Source organism: Protopterus annectens, chromosome 10.part0 (assembly GCF_019279795.1).
Source record: "Protopterus annectens isolate FY-2018-M chromosome 10.part0, PAN1.0, whole genome shotgun sequence".
Classification (NCBI taxonomy): domain Eukaryota; kingdom Metazoa; phylum Chordata; order Ceratodontiformes; family Protopteridae; genus Protopterus; species Protopterus annectens.
Window position 1 is genome coordinate 308,034,721 of NC_056744.1, and position 21,069 is coordinate 308,055,789.

Below are 21,069 nucleotides of genomic sequence, written 5' to 3' on the forward strand. Positions count from 1 at the left end.
GAGCTGTCTGGTTGCTTAGGTGATTTGCCATGCAGCCAAGTTTAAGGTTTTGAGCTGGCTGTGTAGAATCTGATTGTCTTGCTGTGTGAGCAGATGGGTAATTTGTGGTAGAAGCCATGGTGGGCCCTAGGCCATATTCCTTAATAGTGGGTACCAGTGCTGGCGTTGCCAGTCTGGGGCAATGAGTATCATTCGGGGTCTCTCCATCCTGACTTTCAGCAGCACCTTTGTGAGAAGGGGTAATGGAGGAAAGGCATATACTGTCAGCATTTTCCAACTGAATGAGAGTGCGTCCACTTTCCAAGCTTGATGGTGAAAAGTCCTTGTGCAAAATTTTGTTAGCTGATAATTTTGGGGGCTGGCAAACAGGTCTATGTCTGGGGCCCCCATTTTTGAGTTATCATTGCAAATACTTGTGGATCCAGTTTCCACTCGTTGGGATCCATGATGTTTTTGCTTAGGTCGTCTGCCAATGTGTTCTTTTTTCCTGGCAGGAATTGAGCTTGTAATTGAACTTGGTAAGCCAGTGCTGTGTTCCACAAGGTCATTGCTTGCCTGCATAGAGGGTAGGAGTGTGTACCCCCTTGTTTGTTTATGTACCACATTACTGTGGTGTTGTCTGTCCTTATGATAAGCTGTTTTGGATGTAAGAGGTCCTTGAAGGCTGTCAGAGTATTTTGTACAGCTAGCATTTCTTTTTGATTGATGTGCAGATTCCTTTGATCTGCAGTCCATACGCCTTGAACGCACCGTCCTGCCATGTGTGCCCCCCAGGCATAGTCCGATGCATCTGTTGTCATAGTTTGCCTGGTTGGGGGTAGGGTGAAAGGCTGACCCTTGTTGAGGTGACATGCCTGTGACCACCACAAAAACTCCTGTTGAAGGCAGGGAATGAGAGGTATCATTGTTTCCAAGCTGTGGCTGTGTTGAGTCCATACGCTTTTTAGGTACCATTGTAATTTCCTCATATGCAGTTTTGCAAATGGTATTAGTAGTATGCAAGATACCATGAAGCCCAAGGCCTGCAGAATTTTTCTTGCAGGGAGTTGGGTCTTTGTTGCCATTGTTCTGAAGTATTGAGTTAATTTTAGTTTGTCTGGCGTCAGATAAGCCATCTGGGCCGTTGTATTCAAGCTGGCACCCACGAATGTCATATTTTGTGAGGGCACTAGTTTTGATTTCTTTTCGTTTACTGTGTACCCTGGGCAACTTAGAAGATGTTTTACAAAAGCCAGGTGTTGTAAGAAAATGCACTTTCTGCTTGGATGAGGCAGTCATCCAGGTATGGGTATATTTGAATTCCTCTGTCTGCGGTATGCAATTACTGGTGCCAGGCATTTTGTGAAGACCCTGGGTGCAGTAGATAAGCCAAAGGACAGTGCAGAGAATTGGTAATGGGTTGAACCTGCAATGAAACAGAGGTATTTTCTGCAATTTTGTCTGATAGGGACATGCAGGTATGCCTCCTTGAGTTCCAACGTTACTAGCCAAGCTTTCTTGCCCAACATGGGAAGAAGCCTGTATTTACCCCTCTGTGGTCTGTCAGAAGCTGGAAAGGACCAATTTTTTGTTGGGCAATTTCTGCTGAAGCGTGGGGGCTGTACCTGTAAGAAATCTTTGACCGTCTGCAAAGACTTTGCCTTATCCTCCATTTTCTTTAAAAACCTCCTCTGCTTTAACCCCAAATAAGACATCCTGCTGTGAGGGTGCATCTAGTAACTTTGCTTTAACATGATCAGGCAAAGATTGTTCCTTTAACCAACCATACCTACGTATAACAGACCCAGTAACAGCTGCTCTAGAGGAAGCTTCCAAGGCATCAAAACCACATTGTAAAGTATGTTTGCCCACCTGTTCAGCTGCATGCAACAGATCCTGCATTTCCTTGAATTCAGACTGTTGAGGGTGCGCGCCCATCTTTTGTTTTATTTGAGATGTTAGGAATTGCTGGTATTTAAGCATGTGAAATTGACAATTTAGTGCTCTCATAGCTAGAGTAGCTGAGGTGTAAACCTTCTTCCCCCACCTATCTAGTGCTCTAGAGTCCCTTTCAGAGGGTACAGGATTTTTAGCCATAGAAGCCTTAGCCCCTTTGGGACACTGGGAGATTGACTCGGGATCAGCAACAGGGCTTTTGTATAGGAATTTGTGAGAGTCAGGCACTCTATAGTATCTATCTCGTTTGGCTGGAGCAGGAGGCAGAGAATCTGGATTTAGACTAGATTCTAAGAAAACATCATCCACAATGTCTAGAACTGGGGGGATAGCAAATGGTCTGTGCTGGGGGAGTAAAAGAAACTCTCGGAGCCTTTTCTTTGAGTCGGAGTAGTCCTGACCTTCCCAGGGGAAATGTTCCCTCATGGTATGTAAGGTTTCCCCAAAGGAATAATCTTCAGGGGGAGAAGCTGAGGGAATGGAGTCTTCAGCATCAGAATCTTCATAATGGGGAAAGGAGTAATCCTGTTCCTCAGAGGAGCCTGAGGAAACAGACACTTGATCAGAGGAGGCACAATCCTCCTCTTGTCTAGGCCTTTTGTCGGGGGGGGGGGGGTTGGGAACCCCTGATCAAAGAAATCAAATCTTCAGCTATTTTAAGCATCTGTTTCTTAGGCATAGGGCCTTGACCTGGAGACTGAAGTGTAGTCCTTTTTGGTTTTAGAGGAGTCTTAAGCTTAGCATAAGATTTTAATGTGAGAGTAGTCGGTCTGAAGACACCTTCAGAAACTGAAGGTGTTTCTACAGCACCGGCTTCTCCTTCTGCAATGTCATCGGTAGGGCCTAAAGAAAATGGCTTTGTCGGCCTAGAACTCTCTGCTGGGGAATCCGAAGCGGTCTGGGGATCCAATTCAGTGGTAGCCAAGGGCTGCGTAGGCGCCTCACTGAAAACCGGTGACCGGCCCAGCCGAGGCCTCGGAGTCTGGCTTGGATCTAGGCTGCCTGTCTTTATCCTTGCGTTTTTTGTGCACGCCGGTAGTCGGTTGCTCCGACGGCATAGTGTAATTAAATTTTCTACTGAAGTAGTGTCATGCGAAATCAAAGCGTCGCTTTATAGTTCGCTTATTGAACCTAGCACAAAACCGACAACCAGTGACGTTGTGGTCTGGGCCTAGGCAAGGTATACAAAAAGAATGCAAGTCCTTATGAGGTATTTGTTTCCCACAAGAAATGCAATTGTTAACTTTTTCTGACATCGGAATGAGGCAAGAAAAGGTTCCCCAATGGGGGGTACTTAGCTTTGAAGACTTCGGACTGAAACTCTATTTGAAAATCTCAGGTGTCGGCCGACCAGCACTTGCGAACTGCTTCTGCTTCGGGCACCGCGCTGCAAGAAAGACTGAAGAAAATGGCGTTGGATGCCTCTCATATACCCCTGGCGCACTGACGTCAGAGAAGAAGCGACAGCAACCGATGCCGGACCAAGACTTTGGAATTTGGGCCGACTGCGGGACCGCCTGACGGCAGGATAACCCAAGTGTGATGACTGCAGCAGGGTAACACAATGAACATTCTTAGTTGTCTGTGTACATCCAGTGAGTGCAGAATCCGCTCCCCCTTGTTCTGCAGATTTGGGTAAAATGTTGGAAGGTGAATGGTCTGGTTAAGAGCCACACTGGATACGACCTTAGGCATAAAAGAAGGATTGGTCCTGAGGGACATCCTGTCCGGGTAAAATATAATAAAAGGCTCCACTGCTGTAAATGCCCTCGGGCAGATAGCCTAGTATAAACCTATGAACCTATGAACCTATGAGAGCCTGTAGTTCTGAAACCCTTCTTGCTGAAGTGACTGCCAAGAGAAAAGTTGCTTTCCAAGATAGATATTTTATATCTGCAGTAGCTGCTGGTTCAAAAGGAGGCAGGGTGAGTTTTTCCAGCACAAAACTGAGGTCCCATGCAGGAGTTGGGGATCTTCTGGGAGGCCTTAAATTTTTGGCCCCTCTAAGATACTGTTTAAGCAGAGGATGAGAAAAGAGGGGAGGCTTTGTGTTATAATGAGCAGAGATGGCAGAGGCATGGATTTTTATTGAAGAAAAAGGTAGACCTTTGTCAAGCATCTCAGTCAAATATTGTAAAATCTGAGGAATATTGGGCTTTGCTGCGTCTATTTCCATGTGCTTGGTTCCAATCACAGAATCTCTTCCATTTATCAGCATAAGATTTTCTAATACTAGGCCTTCTGGCTTCCAAAATGACATCCATCACAGATTTACAGAGAGGTGGTGTTTGAATAATTAGTTGATTAGCCATGCTGCAAGATTCAGTTTGGAGCTGAGCGTGCAGAATTTGATAGTTCTCCTGACACAGTAGATGAGGTGTATGAGGCAAGTACCATAGAGGAAGGTGAGACATATTCCCTAGAAGTGGGTACCAGTGCTGGCAAGGCCAGTCTGGAGCAATTAGGATCATTTTTGGTTTTTCCTGTCTGACTTTTAGTAAGACCTTGGAGAGTAGAGGCAGAGGGGGAAAGGCATAGACTGATCGTTTTTTCCAGCTGAAGGATAGGGCATCCACTTTCCATGCTTTTTTGTGATGAGTTCTTGTGCAGAATTTGTCCAACTGATAATTTTGGGGAGAGGCAAATAGATCTATGTCTGGACTCCCCCATTTCTGTGTTAACATGCTGAAGATTTGTGGATCCAGTTTCCATTCGTGCGGGTCCATAAGATTTCTGCTTAGAGTATTTTGCTTTCCTGGCAGGAATTGAGCTTGTAGATGTATTTGGTAAGTCAAGGCTGTGTTCCACAAGGTCATGGCTAGTCTGCAAAAGGGGTAGGAATGTGTACCCTCCTGCTTGTTTATGTATCACATCACTGTGGTGTTGTCCGTCTTTATCAGTAGTTGTCCTGGATGAAGTAAGTCCTTGAAGGCTGTCAGAGCATTCTGAACAGCTAGCCTCTCTTTCTGGTTGATATGCAGATGCATTTGGTTTGGGCTCCATTTGCCCTGAATGCATCTCCCTGTCAGGTGGGCCCCCCAAGCATAGTCTGATGGGTCTGTAGTTAGGGTTTGGGTGGCAGGGGGTAGAGTGAATGACAGTCCCTTGTTTTGGTGACATGTCTCTGCCCACCAAAGAAACTCCTGTTGTAGGCAGGGAATGAGAGGAATCATCGTTTCCAGACTGTGACCATGTTAACTCCCTACACTTTTTACGTACCATTGAAGTTTCCTCATATGCATTCTCACATATGGAATTAGTAGAATACAGGATGCCATGAACCCCAAAGCCTGCAGAATTTGTCTTGCAGATAACTGGGTTTTTGTTGCCATTTGTTTGAAGTATGTTGTCAGTTGATTTTGTTTGTCTGGCGTGAGGTAGGCCATCTGGGCAGTTGTATTCAAGTTTGCACCCAGGAATGTAATTATTTGAGAGGGTACCAGTTGTGATTTATTTTCATTTATAGTGTACCCTAGGCATGCTAGAAGCCTTTTTACAAATGCCAGATGTTGAAGAAGAGTGTCCTTGTCCTCTGCTTGAATAAGACAGTCGTCGAGATAAGGATAAATTTGAATGCTTCTGTCTGCAGAATGCAATTACTCGTGCCAGGCACTTTGTAAAGACCCTGGCTGCAGTAGATAAGCCAAAGAGCAGTGCAGAGAATTGGTAATGCAAAAAACCTGCTTTGAAGTGGAGGTATCTTCTGCAGGATTCCCTTATTGGGATATGCAGGTATGCCTCTCAAGTCTAGAGTCACTAACCAAGCATTCCTGCCTAGCATAGGCAGTAGCTGTTGTAAAGTCAGCATTTTGAATTTTGGAATGTCCAGGAACGTGTTCACAATCAATAAGTCCAGTACTGGGTGCCATGAATTGTCTTTTCTGGGTACCAGAAAAAGTATTGAATAAAAACCTTGTCCTTTTTCCTTTTCTGGTACCGGTTGGATAGTCCCCATATCCATGAGGGACATGACTTGTTTCTGGGCCTCTGCCCACTGGTTTTGTGGCAGGTCCGGCCATCCGTTTGGAATTGGCAAAGTATGGAAATGAAATCTGTACCCCTGGGATACTATGTTTAATACCCACTTGTCCTAGGTAATTAACTGCCAATTTTGAGAATGAAGTGCTAGTTTCCTCCCCAAGGGGGCTGCCAAAGGATAAGTGCTCGTTGATGGTAGAGGAAAGTCATTGAGACTGCTTACTGTAGGGTTGTGCTTTGTTTCCTCCAGATTTGGAGGTGGAGGCACCCTATTGCTTTGACCTGTAAAAACCCTGTGATTGGTACCTGGAGCCTTTTGAGTGCCTGGATTTGCCCTGAGTGGCTCTGTTGGACACAGGAAAGGACCAGTTGTTAGTAGGCCAGTGCCTACTGAACCTGGGTGGCTGCACTTGCAAGAAATCTTTTACAGTTTGCATAGATTTAGCTTTGTCTTCCATTTTCTTTAAAACCTCTTCTGCCTTATTACCAAAGTATTATGCTGCAAAGGGGCATCCAACAATTTAGCTTTAACATGATCCGGAAGATTTTGCTCCTTGAGCCAGGCATGCCTTCTAATCACAGATCAAGTAACGGCACCCCTACAAGAGGCCTCCAAGGAATCAAAACCACATTGCAAAGTATACTTTCCAATCTGTTCTGCTGAATGCAATAATTCCTGTAACTCTTTTCCACACAATCAGAAATCAACATCATTTTCTGTTTCAATAAGTCTATAACATGCTGTTGATATTTAAGCATATGAAACTGGCAGTTTAAAGCCCTGATTGCCAAGGTTGCAGACGTATAAACCTTCTTACCCCATCTATCCAGCGCCCTGGAATCTCTATCAGAAGGGGTAGGATTTTTGGCTGTAGAGGCATTTACACCCTTGGGACCCTGAGAAATAGTCTCAGGATCAGCAGCAGGATTTTTGAACAGAAATTTGTGGGAGTCAGGAACCCTGTAATATCTGTCTGGCTTACTAGGAGCTGGAGGCAGGGAATCAGGAGCCATGCTCGCTTCCATGAACACATCATCAACAATGTCTAATAGAGGAGGTATTGCCAAAGGCCTATGCTGAGGAAGAAGGAAATCCCTAAGCCTCTTTTTTGATTCAGAGAAGTTCTGACTCTCCCAGTGAAAATGTTCCCTTAAAGTATGCAAACTCTCAGAGTAATCTCCCAGTGAAAATGTTCCCTTAAAGTATGCAAAGTCTCTCTAAAAGAGAGATCCTCAGAAGGCGATGCAGATGGGATGGATTCCTCTGCATTACAATCCTCATAGGGTGGAATAAAAAATTCCTGATCAGAAGAGGAATCAGAAGAAATGGAAACCTAATGTTAAGATTCACAGTGCCTTGCCTAGGCCTCTTAGCGGGGGGGTTGGGAACCCCTGATCAAGGTAATTAAAACCTCAGCCATTTTGATCATCTGCTTTTTAGGCATAGGGGCCTAAACACGTGGCTCATGCGTCGGTTTTTTAGACATAGAAGCTGTTTTTGACCTTGTTTTTGTTGCTGGTGTCGGTTTAATATAAAAATGTTGAGGCCTGAAAACACCCTCAGAAGCTGGTGCCTGCTCAGCTGCTCCGGACCCATCCAAGGAAGAGACATCTGCGGAATCAATACTCTGAGAATCTCATGGCATACCGGACTCCGGATGGGTCTCTGTAAAGGCCTGCGACTCAAAAGTAGCGGGTATCAGGGGCTGCGAAAGCACCTCACTGAGTACCGGCAACTGGCTTAGGAGAAGCTTCGTTGATTTTGGACCTTGAGGGTCTGTCTCTGTCTTTTTCTTTGTGTTTTTTATGAACTCCCGTAGTCGGATTGCTAACAGACGACATTTCAGGATAATTAAATCTTGCACCAAAATATTTAGAAGCAAAAATATACAGATGCTTAATAGTGTGTGTTGGTTAAATCTAGCACAAAACCGACAGCAAGGCACACTGTGATCTGGGCCTGTGCAAGGAATACAGTACAAATGAAAATCCTTATGAGGTATTTGCTTCCCACAAGTAATACAATTAACTTTTACTGACATCAGTAAGGAGCAAGAAAACGTTTCACCAACAGGGTACTTCGCTTTAGTTTGAAGACTTCTGTTCTGAAACACTAATATGAAAATTTCAGGAGTCGGCCGACCGGCACTTGTGAACTGCTTCTGCTACCTCACGGCAAGAAAGACTGAATAAAATGGCGTCGGTTGCATGTTTTATATCCCTGACGTCATGGAAGAGGAGACAGCAACTGACGCAGGACCCAAGACTTTGTTATTCAGGCCGACTGAAGGCAACCTGCTAGCAGATTACCCAAATGTGATGACTGCAACAGTGAAACACTAAGAACATCCTGGTTTAAGCCTCCAGAGAGCACCGCAGCACTACCAGGCTACAACTTATACCATACATTTCGACCATAAAACCCAGACCGAAATACAAAAGGCGGGGGAGTATCCATATTCATCAAGGATACCCACACCTCCAGGTTAATGGCACAGTACGATGCTTCAGAGATCATCCACATGCAACTAACAATGGGCAAAACTGCTATTCAAATTATAGCTTGCTACAGATCACCCACCATGTCCCAGGACCCCCACTCCGCATTCCTGGAAACACTGGGAGACATAAAGGTCCTACCAAACACCCTGATATTGGATGATTTCAATTACCCAAACATTAACTGGGAGAACTACTCAAGTACAAACCCCCTTGCCCAACATTTCCTAGAATTTATAAACTCAAATGCCCTGGATCAACTGATCAACACCCCCACCAGAGGTGGCAACATATTGGACCTGGTCATCACCAACATGGGCGACCGGTGTTCCAAACCGGAGGTCAACCCCTCGCTGGTTAGATCTGACCATAAACTAATCACTCTGGATATCCACATTCTGCCACCACCCCCGGTCAAAGAAACCACCATGAAAAACTTTTCAAAAGCAAATTTCACGTTACTTAAGACCGAGGTGGGAAGTTTCAAAGCCCCCATGCTGAAGGATAACGCTGTCCAAGCTGCAAAATCCTTTACTAATGCACTCTACAGGCACCTACAAGAATGCATGGATTGTGCTATCCCAAACAAAACAAAGACTCCCTCCTCCAAGAAAAGGAAGCCAGTCTGGTGGACCCCTGCCATAAACAAGCTATACAATAGGAGGAGGAAACTAGTACAGAAAAGAGTAAAATCCCAAGAAGGGAAGACATCCCTGATCAGTATCAGCAAGAAACTACGATCCCTCATAAAATCATCCAAGGCGAGCTTTGAAAGAAAAATTGCCAAGAGGCATTCTTTAGCTGTGTCAAGAATCTAAGTGGCAATTCTCAGATCTGTTCATAGTTCGTGCAGAATGGCACAAAATACACTGAACCGACCTATATAGCAAACATCCTGGCAGACAGGTTCAGTGCAAACTTCACCCCCCTCTCACGCCCAAAAGGGCCCATAACTATACCAGAAGAATGTAGTGCCCCTGAAATCAGACATTCAGGTTAAAACAGCCCTCTCCAAAGCCAAAAACACAGCATCAATGGGACCGGACGGTGTCCCAGGCTGCGTCCTACACAAGCTCAAAGATGAACTAGCCCCTCACCTAAACACACTGTTTACACTCAACCTATCCACAGGCTATGTGCCCGCAGAGTGGCGCACAGCAACAGTTATGCCACTCCACAAAGGTGGAGTCACAACGGACCCCGGGAACTATTGCCCTATAAGCCTGAATAGCTTGGTCGGCAAAGCTATGGAGAGCATCATCATGGATCTCATTAACAAAGACATTGGAAACCTTCAAACACTGGATCCTACCTAGTTCGGCTTTGTTAAGGGCAGATCACACCTCCTAAACCTGGTGGACTTCTTTGAGACAGTTACCAAGGCTATAGACAAGGGAAAGGTGGTCCACACAGCCTACCTAGACCTCACAAAGACCTTCAACACCATTCCCCACTCAGGTATTATAGACAAGCTCACCAGCCTGAACTTAAACCCCTACATCACGAGATGGGTTGCCAACTGGCTCACGGACAGAACCCACATGGTAAGAGTTGCAGGAGCTAGGTCTGACTCTAAACCGGTTACAAGTGGCATTCCCCAGGGCTCAGTCCTAGGACCCCTCCTGTTCGGCATATATTTCGCAGAGGTACAGGCAAGCACAGGACTATGGCTGACCAAGTTTGCAAACAACTGCAAACTAGGGGCTATAATTGACTTACAGGCCGACACAAACATCCTCCAAAAGGTGCTCACTGAGACAGATACCTGGTGTCAAAACCATGGCCTCAAGCTAAATGCCAAAAAGTGCATAGTCATCCCCTTTGGAAAAAACAAAGTACCCACAAACTACTGCATAGGTGGTAGCCCCCTAAATATGGAAGACGTAATAAGGGATCTGGGGACCCAAGTAGATAGTAACCTCTCCTTTGATAATCACATTGCCAGAGTGGTAAGAAAATCCTTCTATGTGGCCCACCTAATCACAAAAGGGTTTGCATCCAGATCGAAAGAGGTCATTGGGCCCCTCTACGCATCACTCATCAGACCCATCATAGAGTACAATGCCCCATTTGGGATGTACCTTACAAGACACCTGCAACAACTGGAAAGACCAAAGTACCTCACCAAGAGGATCACTGGCCTCAAGCAGATGCCCTATGCAGCTCGACTGAAGAAACTCCAGCTGTCCTCGGTTGCATACCGCCTACTCAGAGGTGATCTCTGCCTGACGTACCAGGCCATGTCCAACCCAGAATTGATGGACATGCTCCACCTAAAGAAAACCATATCCCCTCGAGCCACACGCTCCAGGGATCTAAACCTCACCACAACAATAAATAGGACATGCTGGAGGGATAGATTTCCTGTCCCAGAGACTTCCCATGCTCTGGAACAAGATTCCAATCTACATTGGGCAGAGCTCCTCGCTAACCCTCTTCAAGAGAAGCCTTGACGAGAGGATGGGAAACAAAGTTTACCCCAGGGATCACTTCAATGGCTCTGCTGGACAGAGGCACAGGGAACTAATCTAAGGGGGAGGTGAAAGCCAACACATTCCGGCTAGGCTTAACAATGCCTTCGGGCAGACAGCCTAGTACCTACCTATGAACCTATAAACATGTTCATAGGTAGGTACTAGGCTATCGGCCCAAGGGCCTACGCAAGCCTAGCCAGCAAGGTTCCATAGCTTATGCCACCCAAGAAAGTTATTTTCCTGTGCCACTGTCCAGAAGAGAGACAGAAGTGATCCCTGGGGTGTATTTCCTATTTCCCATCCACTCATCAAGATTTTTCTTGAAGAGTGCTAATGAAGAACTTTGCTCGACATAGATGGGTAGCTTGTTCCAGAGTATAGTAAGTCTCTGGGACAGGAATCTATCCCTCCAGCGTGTCCTCTTTATTGTGGTGACAAAGTTTAGGTCCCTAGAGCGTGTTGCTTGAGGGATTGGGATTTCTTTAGGTGTAGCATGTCCGACAGCTCTGGGTTTGACATGGCTTTATATGTTAGGCAGAGATCACCTCTGAGTACGCGATATGCTACGGAGTAAAGCTGGAGTTTTAATGTTAATGCCACTTCCCTCCCAGCAGAAAATGCAAGGAATCTGGCCCATAATGATGGTTGTATGCTCTCAACATCCCATCAACATTTCTGTTAGCTAGGCCGGGCCTGTGAGTCACTGTACACTGAAAGGGCTGGGGAGCTGGTGCACCATCTGTCTTGCCTTCTCAGCTGTTATAAAAGGCATGGTCAGTTATCAAATGACAGCACCTTTCTAACAAATAGTTCGTAAAAGGCACAAATGACTCCCTTTGTATACTTAAAGGCTCTAAATGGTAGACTACCACCTTTCCACGCAGGGTGCTATTCACTTTGGATGCCATTGGATAGCTCTACTCTAACTTGCCTGCAGGAATTCTTTAGTAAAATCAAGAGTTGCTTAATGTAGCTTCAGAACAAAAAAAAAATCCTTTGGAGTTCATTAAATGTTCTTACCTGCCTCAAGAGATCACTGCATCTTGATGGCATCTCTCCCTCGTTAAGCATGTCAAAGGACAAGCAAAAGTCACAAATTTATGCACAAAGCTAGCCAGCTGTCTGTTAGTTGGTATAAGCCATTCTTCTTATGGCCTGTACTTTTGGTCTTACCACTTATCTTCCTAAGTGCTTGTCTTGTACTATACCATTTAATTTTCTTGGCACTTACAGTCACACCTCTACCTGTCCTACAGATTCTAACACAGCCTGCACTTTTACTAAAAATCTGGGGTGTGCCATATGATGTTGGGAGATCTGGGGTGTGCCAAATCATGTCAGGAGTGAGGCATCAGTATTTTACCAATCAGCCTTTAAAGATAGTTACAGCCCCATCTAGGCCAAACTGTCATACTGTCTACTGAAACTGAAAATCACAGGTTACAAAGATTTTTTTTTCAGCAGGAGTAAGTTTTATTTGTCACTATCCCTTCAAGCCATGTCTTTTTAAGTAAGTTCTCTACAAACATCAATTTAGGTAAAAGGGATAGCTATTAAACTTATATTTTTTTTTCGACCCCCCCCCCCCCATGACCTTTGTACTGTGGCTCATCTACCTTCACCCAACTGGCCCATTCATTCCAGTAGGACAACAGCTGTGTATTCCTATGGAAAAAAAGCCCTACAGAGCTAGGAATCCCTATCAAGTCACCATTGCCCCAGTGAGTACTGGACAGTAGAAGCAGGGCAGGTTGCTGGTTTAAGGGGTGGATTACCCTCTTACCCTGCAAGTACCAGCTTCACTCTCAGTGGCTTTTCTGTGCCTACAACTGCTAACCCCAGAGGGGAATTGTGTGCCCCCATACGAGTTTCCCCTAGGATATTTATTGAGAATGCGTTACAGTAATGGAAACTTGGCTAGTATGGAGTACCACAAGGTGAACACCTAGTGCCCCATAGCCACAGCCACCTCCCATCCCCTGGAGGAGACAGCCAGCAGCCACTCATTCCCTTCCTCTCCAGCCATCCCTACCAGCACCTGAGCAACTAGTCAAGCTCTGATCATATGCTGTACAGCCACGGCTTTAACCGTCCACATCATGGTGCTGTCTGGGACAGCTATCGAACATTGACATGCTACCGAGTTTTCTAAAGTCATCACAGAATCTGATACTTCCATCAGGTTTAGGGACTATTTTTTTTTTATTTTTTATTTATCATTTGTTGACCGGGAAAGTCCGACTAGGTTCCACAGAGCCTGTTTTCAGTGGAGGCCCGGGGAGAAATGCTCCAGATGCATGTCTTTGGAATGTGGGAGGAAACCGGAGTACCCGGAGGAAACCCACGCGAACACAGGGAGAACATGCAAACTCCACACAGAAGGCACCCCAGCCGAGAATCGAACCGGAGAACCTCTTGCTGTGAGGCGACAACGTTAACCGCTGCACCAATGTGCCGCCCTAGAACTACAGCACTATATATCACTCAGTCTGACTCTCCAGTCATTCCAGACTCTGATACTTCCAGCAGGTTTAGAGAGTGGCACCACTGGACTGCTCCAGTCACTCTGTGACCCTTCAGTCATTACAGACTCTGATACTACCATCAGGTTAAAAGTCTCAGTCTAACCTTCTTTCCAAGTGCTGCCTCTATTATGTGTTGTGCTCTACCTAAATCTTATCTTTCCTCTTCCTTCACTAGTGCACTTCCCACCCACCCCCTCTCACAACTGCATAATTTTACTGTCTCTACTCCCTTGACTCACCTTAACGTCACTTCTCACCCCTCTACTTCTATCCCTCTAATTAATACTTCTTCCTTAACGTCACTTCTCACCCCTCTACTTCTATCCCTCTAATTAATACTTCTTCCTTAACGTTACTTCTCACCCCTCTACTTCTATCCCTCTAATTAATACTTCTTCCTTAACGTTACTTCTCACCCCTCTACTTCTATCCCTCTAATTAATACTTCTTCCTTAACGTTACTTCTCACCCCTCTACTTCTATCCCTCTAATTAATACTTCTTCCTTAACGTCACTTCTCACCCCTCTACTTCTATCCCTCTAATTAATACTTCTTCCTTAACGTTACTTCTCACCCCTCTACTTCTATCCCTCTAATTAATACTTCTTCCTTAACGTTACTTCTCACCCCTCTACTTCTATCCCTCTAATTAATACTTCTTCCTTAACGTTACTTCTCACCCTCTACTTCTATCCTCTAATTAATACTTCTTCCTTAACGTTACTTCTCACCCTCTACTTCTATCCCTCTAATTAATACTTCTTCCTTAACGTTACTTCTCACCCCTCTACTTCTATCCCTCTAATTAATACTTCTTCCTTAACGTTACTTCTCACCCCTCTACTTCTATCCCTCTAATTAATACTTCTTCCTTAACGTTACTTCTCACCCCTCTACTTCTATCCCTCTAATTAATACTTCTTCCTCTCCACAAACTTGGTTTAATTAACATTTTAAAGGCTTTTCTCTTTGATCTACTGTAAATCTAAATGTTTTGCAATTTTTAGCTAATGACCTTGCTGAATTTATATGAATTGTTAATTTTCATTATTGCATGACTATATGTTGCTTTGTGCTCATATTCATATACGGCATGAATGTATGTAGTTATGTATCCAAATTCTAATGACTGCTAGGTATTCTCTCTAATTTGTTCTTTATGTGGAGCTTTTCTCCTCAGGGCTCCAGTGAAAATGGACACAGCCTAGTGGACTAACCCGGTTAACAAAAAAACAAAAAAAATAAATGAATAAAGTTAAGTCTCAGTCTAACCTCCTGTCCAGGTGCTGCCTCTATTATATGTTATATCCAGCTTAGATCTTCCACGTTTGTCCACCACTATCATTTCTTAAAAAAAAATTCTCTTACGTCCTCCTTTTTCTACTTTGGGCAAGGATTCCTCTAACTACTCTTTCAGTAAATATTCTCGGAGTTATTCTGTATGAACGTCAGTCTCGCTGCCGGATTTTCTGTTTCTTTCCATGGCTTCAATATACTGGAGTGACAGATTTACCTCTTCTCTTCCCTTATTGTCTCAACGTGTAGTTATTGCATTTACTCACTCGATTCACTCAGTCATCTCAAACAGCCCTCACCAGTTAGCCAGGAATTTGTTTTCCACGAAAGAAGGCACCAACACCTAGTACCCAATTCTCTGTGTTAAATTCTCTTAAACCAGGATTTTTTTTTTTAATCACAAACGCATTGATAAATTTCTAGGGCTTTCTACGTACGATCATTTACTATGAGGCATAACCAGGTTTAGTCTATCCTACAAAGTAATGCAGTGTAGCATGACACTTTTAATCGGTATCATCTCTTCTTCCCGATTTTACTTAGCAACATCAGACCTATGGAATGCTTGACACAGATGTTGAAATGGGGTAAAGCCAGATGAAGACTGATGTACCTCTCAGACTGAAAACAAGCAGGGTAATAAGTGGCCCCAGTTTTTACCATCAGCAACTTTCCGTAGAGTGGATTTCAATGTTTTACTGACCATCTACACTAGTATTCATCAGTCTGTCGGTGTCAGACTGACGCGTCTTCAACTGTCCGACTTTACAGCACTGATATGGTTGAGGTCATATCCTTGACATAAAAAAAGAGAGGGCTCTCGATCAATTATTTCTTTGGGGATACTCACTCTTGAAAATAAAAGGAACAGTTCTCTGGCAATGGCATTAGCATTAAATACATCATGTAATGGCACCCCAACTGGAAATTTTGTAGTATAGTTTACTACTACTATGTACTGAAACCCATTCTAAGACTTCACTGGGGCCTCATGACATCCACTGCAATATATTCAAATAATACTTCTATGACGGGCATTGAGATCAAGGGACTTCTATACCCAGGATGGAGTGCAGTCTTCTGGAATTCTGCATGAGAAGCAAAGACTCGCTCTCTTTCACTAAGCTCAGCCAGTAAAATCTGGCTGGTATTCTTGCCTTAGTTTTGTCTATCCACAGATGACCGCTTAACATGCTATTAAGAGGCATCTTCAATTGCTTTGTAACTAGTATCCTATAATGTTTTGGCACTAAACTGCTGTGCAATTTTATTCACTTAATTTACATAAAATGTTATCCTCTTAACTCAGTGAGTTAAGAAATAACGGGACTATCTTTGTTCATTACCGTCCCATACAAAACTGGTTAAATTCTATCTTGCCTAGTTAAGCACCCATCTTGCTACTGATGTAAATAATGGGACAATCTTTACCCATTACCGTCCCATACAAAACTGGTTAAATTCTATCTTGCCTAGTTAAGCACCCATCTTGCTAGTGATGTGGCTTTACTTACAAGTCATCTAAACTCAGGGTTACCTTCCTTCGGTCACCTGCCATAGAAAGTACAGTTTTGTACCTACCATAAATGTAGATGTTCGAAGATCCACATTGCTGCAGCCCAGATGTCAGAAGACCCTAAACAGGTAAAAATCAAAAAAACAAACACAAACACCCCCCACACCACCAAACTATGTACAACTATTATCTATCTAATAAAGTACGAACATCTACATTTATGGTAGTGTACAAAAACTGTACTATATTCTCTCTCTATTGCTGCTGTCCTCCACTTGTGGGTAGATTCAGCAAGGTAAGGGAGGATAAATGCCCTGTAGAATAGCAGTGGCAAACCCAGCCCTAGATTTAGAGTGAGGGGGAAGGTGGTAGTGCTTAAAGAATGTACTGAACTCCAAAGTAGCGAAAAGCAGTCTTCCATGACAAATATTTTAACTCAGCCGTAGCTGCAGGCTCAAAAGGTGGCAGAGTGAGCTTTTTTTCCAACATATTGAGGTCCCAAGCTGGAGAGAGTAGGAGAGGTTCATTGTCTTGCCTTCTCTTTGCCCTTTGAACAAAATTGAACGAACACAAAGGTGGATCATCATCAAGCACAGAAAGCTGAAATTGAGCTGCAATTTTAATTTTAGAGGAAGAAGGAGGACAAACAAACCCTTGACTCAAGTATAAAAAATCTCTTCCTTGTCCGCATACACACTTTTTCTGTACTAGGTCTCCTAGCTTCCATAATCACATCAAAAACTTGTTGAGGGTTGTTTGAGATAACAGCTGAGGAATGTCGGGCCAATCTGGAGCTATCAGATCATTCTTGGTTTGTTTGTCCTCCATTTTCTTTAAAACTGCTTCAACAGGCGAACCAACAACACATCAGATTGTAAAAGGGCATCCCAAGATTGACTTAACACATTCAATTAAATTACCTGATCCCGTGAACCAGCGGCGTGGCTCAGGACAGTACCACAGTGGCAGCACCCCTGAAGAGGCCTGTACAGCATCAAAACCACATTGTAAGGAATGCTTACCCCACCTGTCACCACACACACAGATCTTGTAACTCCTTCATTCAATACCTCTGCCTGAGCATCTACCTTAGACTTTAACTGTGAAAGGAGATGATATGAGATAGATTTGATATCTCAGCATGGAATTGAGCCCTCATGGCTAAAGTTGGCTAAGTTACACTTTCTTACCCTTTCTTCTCCAAAGCTCTCTCCCTCTCTTGTCCTTGTTTTTAGGATTTTAGCCAACCCTTTAGCCCCTTTAACACTCCCCTGGGATCTGCCCTCAGGCTGCTGTATACTTTAAAAGTTGCTGCAGCTGTACTATGAGCTTCAGGCACCTAACCGGGTTTAACAGAGGCGAGGGGGAAGAAGGAGGTAAAGGAAAAAGGTTCCACCACAGGACCTTCCATTTAAAATGTTCCCTCATGGCATGGGAGTCTCTGAGAATAGGTGGAGTCATCCACATCAGAATCAGAATAATGAGAAAACTCTGTAAAATCCTCAGCCAAGACTCAGAACAGAATCCTGTTCAAAATTCCCAAATTCATGGATCCAAATCAGAGTAATTAAATCTTCAGCCATCTTAGCATATGCTCTCTTGGGCACAGGGCCTGAAACTAGGAGGAGCCACCTGCAGCAGCTGAACCTGGCCTTGCTTAAGCCTTTGTTTGTAACAGTAGGGGAAGGAACCACCTTAGGCAGAGAGGGGAGACAGCTACCTGAGAAGCCCTTCAGCCTGCCTACCTCCTGTGAAGACACATCCAGTGTAAGGACTGCAGCAATGTGAGATGAAGAACATCAGAAAATGCAGAATCCTCCCTCAAAAACTCAACTGCAGTTTATCCTATGACTTTACCTACATGTGTAGTTCTTCATGAAAACCACCCTTTGATTTATTATCTTTGCTATCTGTACAAACCTCTTGACAGCTCTTTTTTTCTTTGAGGATGCACACACAGTGCGTAGGTACCATCCTTCGGCAACCTCAAAGTATGCGCATATATGTCTCAGGGTGACCTCCCCCTTGAAAATTACAAGCTTTAGGTCACAATGGATTCAGAAATAAACCTGATAATGCCATGTTCAGATAGATAAATTTAGTTTTTTGCATTTCACTGGTATGCAATATCATCCCATCTTCACCTCCAACTGCCAAGAAACCTTAAATCACATCCAAGCCAGCCATGTGACAATGATGAGTGTATTCTGGCCCTCAGCTCTACACAACTGAGTTAGCTGCAAGTCTAATGTCACATACAGTTCTTTAAACAATATTGTTTGAGTTAGTATACATAGATATAGTAGCAAGGCATTGTTCTACAACATTTCACAATTCAGACAAAAATATGCCTGAATTTTTTCACCTTATTTAAATGATAAAAGCCAAGGCCGAAATAACCATCACGGTTCCCCAGCCTTGAAGTCTTGACTGTCAACATATTGTAATACCCCACTTATAATATCGTAATCATCCTCATGAAGTGTGGTGGTCACAGCAAACAGACCTTTGGCTGTTGATGCAGGCTCAAACAGCAATACACAGAACACATCTGTATGCACAGAACTCATAACTGTAATCAATAATGCATTACATAAGGCAAATTTTGACAAACTTTTCTGATACTACAGGAAAAATTATCAATGCTTTAATACTTAGCATTAAAGATGCTTGACTGAGACTGCAGGCTATCACAACGCACAGTGACCATGTCCACATTCGTGATGAGACTCTCAGAGAAACCCCTCCCCAGCTGGACATCATGTAAAACGCAGGCGTTCTGGTACAAAGTGATGGCGTGTGCACATTTTCTCTCATTTGTCGTTACCACTATTACTTACCTGACATGAATTTGTCACTACCACTATTACTTACCTGACATGACAGCTCTTCCAACTGCTGTTTCAACGACCCATTTTCATTCTTCAGCTTCTCATTTTCAAATAACGCAGCCTTCAGCCGTTCTTCTAAGGTCAGCATGTACTCCTTCTTCTTCCTCCGCGACATGCTGGCTGATTCACGATTCTTAATCATCCGCTGCTGCCGCCTCAGTATTGTTACCTGGACAACAAGACAGTCAGTTTGCCACAGTGCTTAATATCAAGCAAGAGCTACTGGATTCATATGGATAGAATGAAAACACTTTCTCTGAATCACATTTCAGCAAAAATACTGTGTGAAAACACTTTCAGTGAACCTCAAAGCAATTTGCTTTTAGTAGGTGAGCAATCCCCCCATAACCTCCTAGTGGGGAACACCCTAACTCCAACCGAACTTTATTCAGAGTACACACAACAGTGAGGAAAACCTCTCCACCATCACGGAACAAATTTCCCAGCTACTTACTGGAAGCCAAAGAAAAACATTCTCTGCACACTGTCCTATCTGATCTTTCATTATCTACTTGCATTTTTAGTGCAAGATGCAACTGAAACCTTTTTTTCTACTTTTATAGGACAGATGGTCTCTACCAAATGTCTGCAAATAAAGGCTTTACACAGCAAGCAGAAAACTATAATGCACAACAGTCAGCATAGGTAAATATCAGTCTGTCAAAATGACTAAAGGAAACTTCATGAAGGTCCAAACAGAATTCTCCAGCCATACAACTTTTATAAAGACATCAAAGGTTAATGTAGTGGAATGTAGTCATCTGATAAACCACAGCAGTGTTTTAACCAGTAAGCAATTAAAAGTCCTTTATTTAATGGATTCATTCGTGTGGGTTACTTTAAGACAGATCGCGGATAGACAATGCTTTACTTTGCAATATTTTCCACAGAGAGGGTGCCAAATTACTGACCCCACCTTCTCTCACTGGGGATTCTGGGATATACCACAGTATGACCATGGTTTTTTATATAAAGTATTTCCTTACTTCTGATCTATTTCTGTTGTTCAGAGCATATGTGGCTAAAACAAGCAAAAACAAACCTTTCAAACAGTTTTAACCAACCAAAAACTCAAAAAAAGAATTTGATGTTGTATAAGCATTAACCATGTTAACATGCTACTTTAAATATAATTACAGTCCATCTGTAATTTGTTAATGTTAAAAGACAGCATTATCTGGTACACTCAATATATCTTATGTTCTTTGACCACGAAGAAAAACACTTTGCAAGCTGGTTTTCACATCCTGATTTTCTATACTAAAGCATTTAGAAACTGATTTGATATTTGTTTTCATTTAAGCAAGTTTTGACCACTTGTGCTTCAAACTGTATACAGCTATATACACAGATATGTGCATTATATTGTACACACATGCATTATATATTACATGGGATGGTTTGTGACAAACCAAGCAGCAACTCAAGTCAGATTTGTGAGTAAAATACAGAGGAGTATGACTGTCTCCAATCATTAACTGGTTTGTTGGATGTCAAGAAATGAACCTTTAGGACAAATCTCGAGAGGTAAATCTCGTCAGGAATACATACCAGAGGGTTACATGTATCGTAGACCAGCCATAATTCTTAGTAGTACATGGAGCTTTATCTGCTACATGCACTACCAGTTACAGAAAAAGAAAAAAAAAGAAAGAAAACGTGTAGAAACTCAAAATATTTTACTGCCTTTGAAAGCTGATGAATCACTTAGCGCTGTTATACAGATAGTTTTCTTTGTCCTTACATCATTCTACTGCCTTCCTACCCAGTGCCCACAGTCATGCCGGGGTCTTCTGGCTGCTCCTGATCCCCCTGGACTTTCACAAACTCAACCTGGGGCCAGTCATGAAGCCTAAAGTTGTCCTGGGAGCCTTGGCAGTCACTATTCCACCAAGGATGTTTCTAATATGCCTTACCAATGTGGTTATGCAGGGATGTATGAAGGGAGGGCTGT

General features: G+C 43.5%; 1 protein-coding gene across 1 annotated transcript in view; it reads right to left on the reverse strand.

The window, feature by feature from the left end:
* Positions 1-21,069, reverse strand: part of LOC122813060 (cyclic AMP-dependent transcription factor ATF-6 alpha-like) — a 2,557,378-nt gene that overhangs the window by 1,694,423 nt on the left and 841,886 nt on the right. Inside the window, exon 8 of the mRNA XM_044085178.1 lies at positions 19,099-19,284. Coding sequence (XP_043941113.1) covers positions 19,099-19,284 — 186 coding nt within the window. The remainder of the gene's footprint in view (positions 1-19,098; positions 19,285-21,069) is intronic.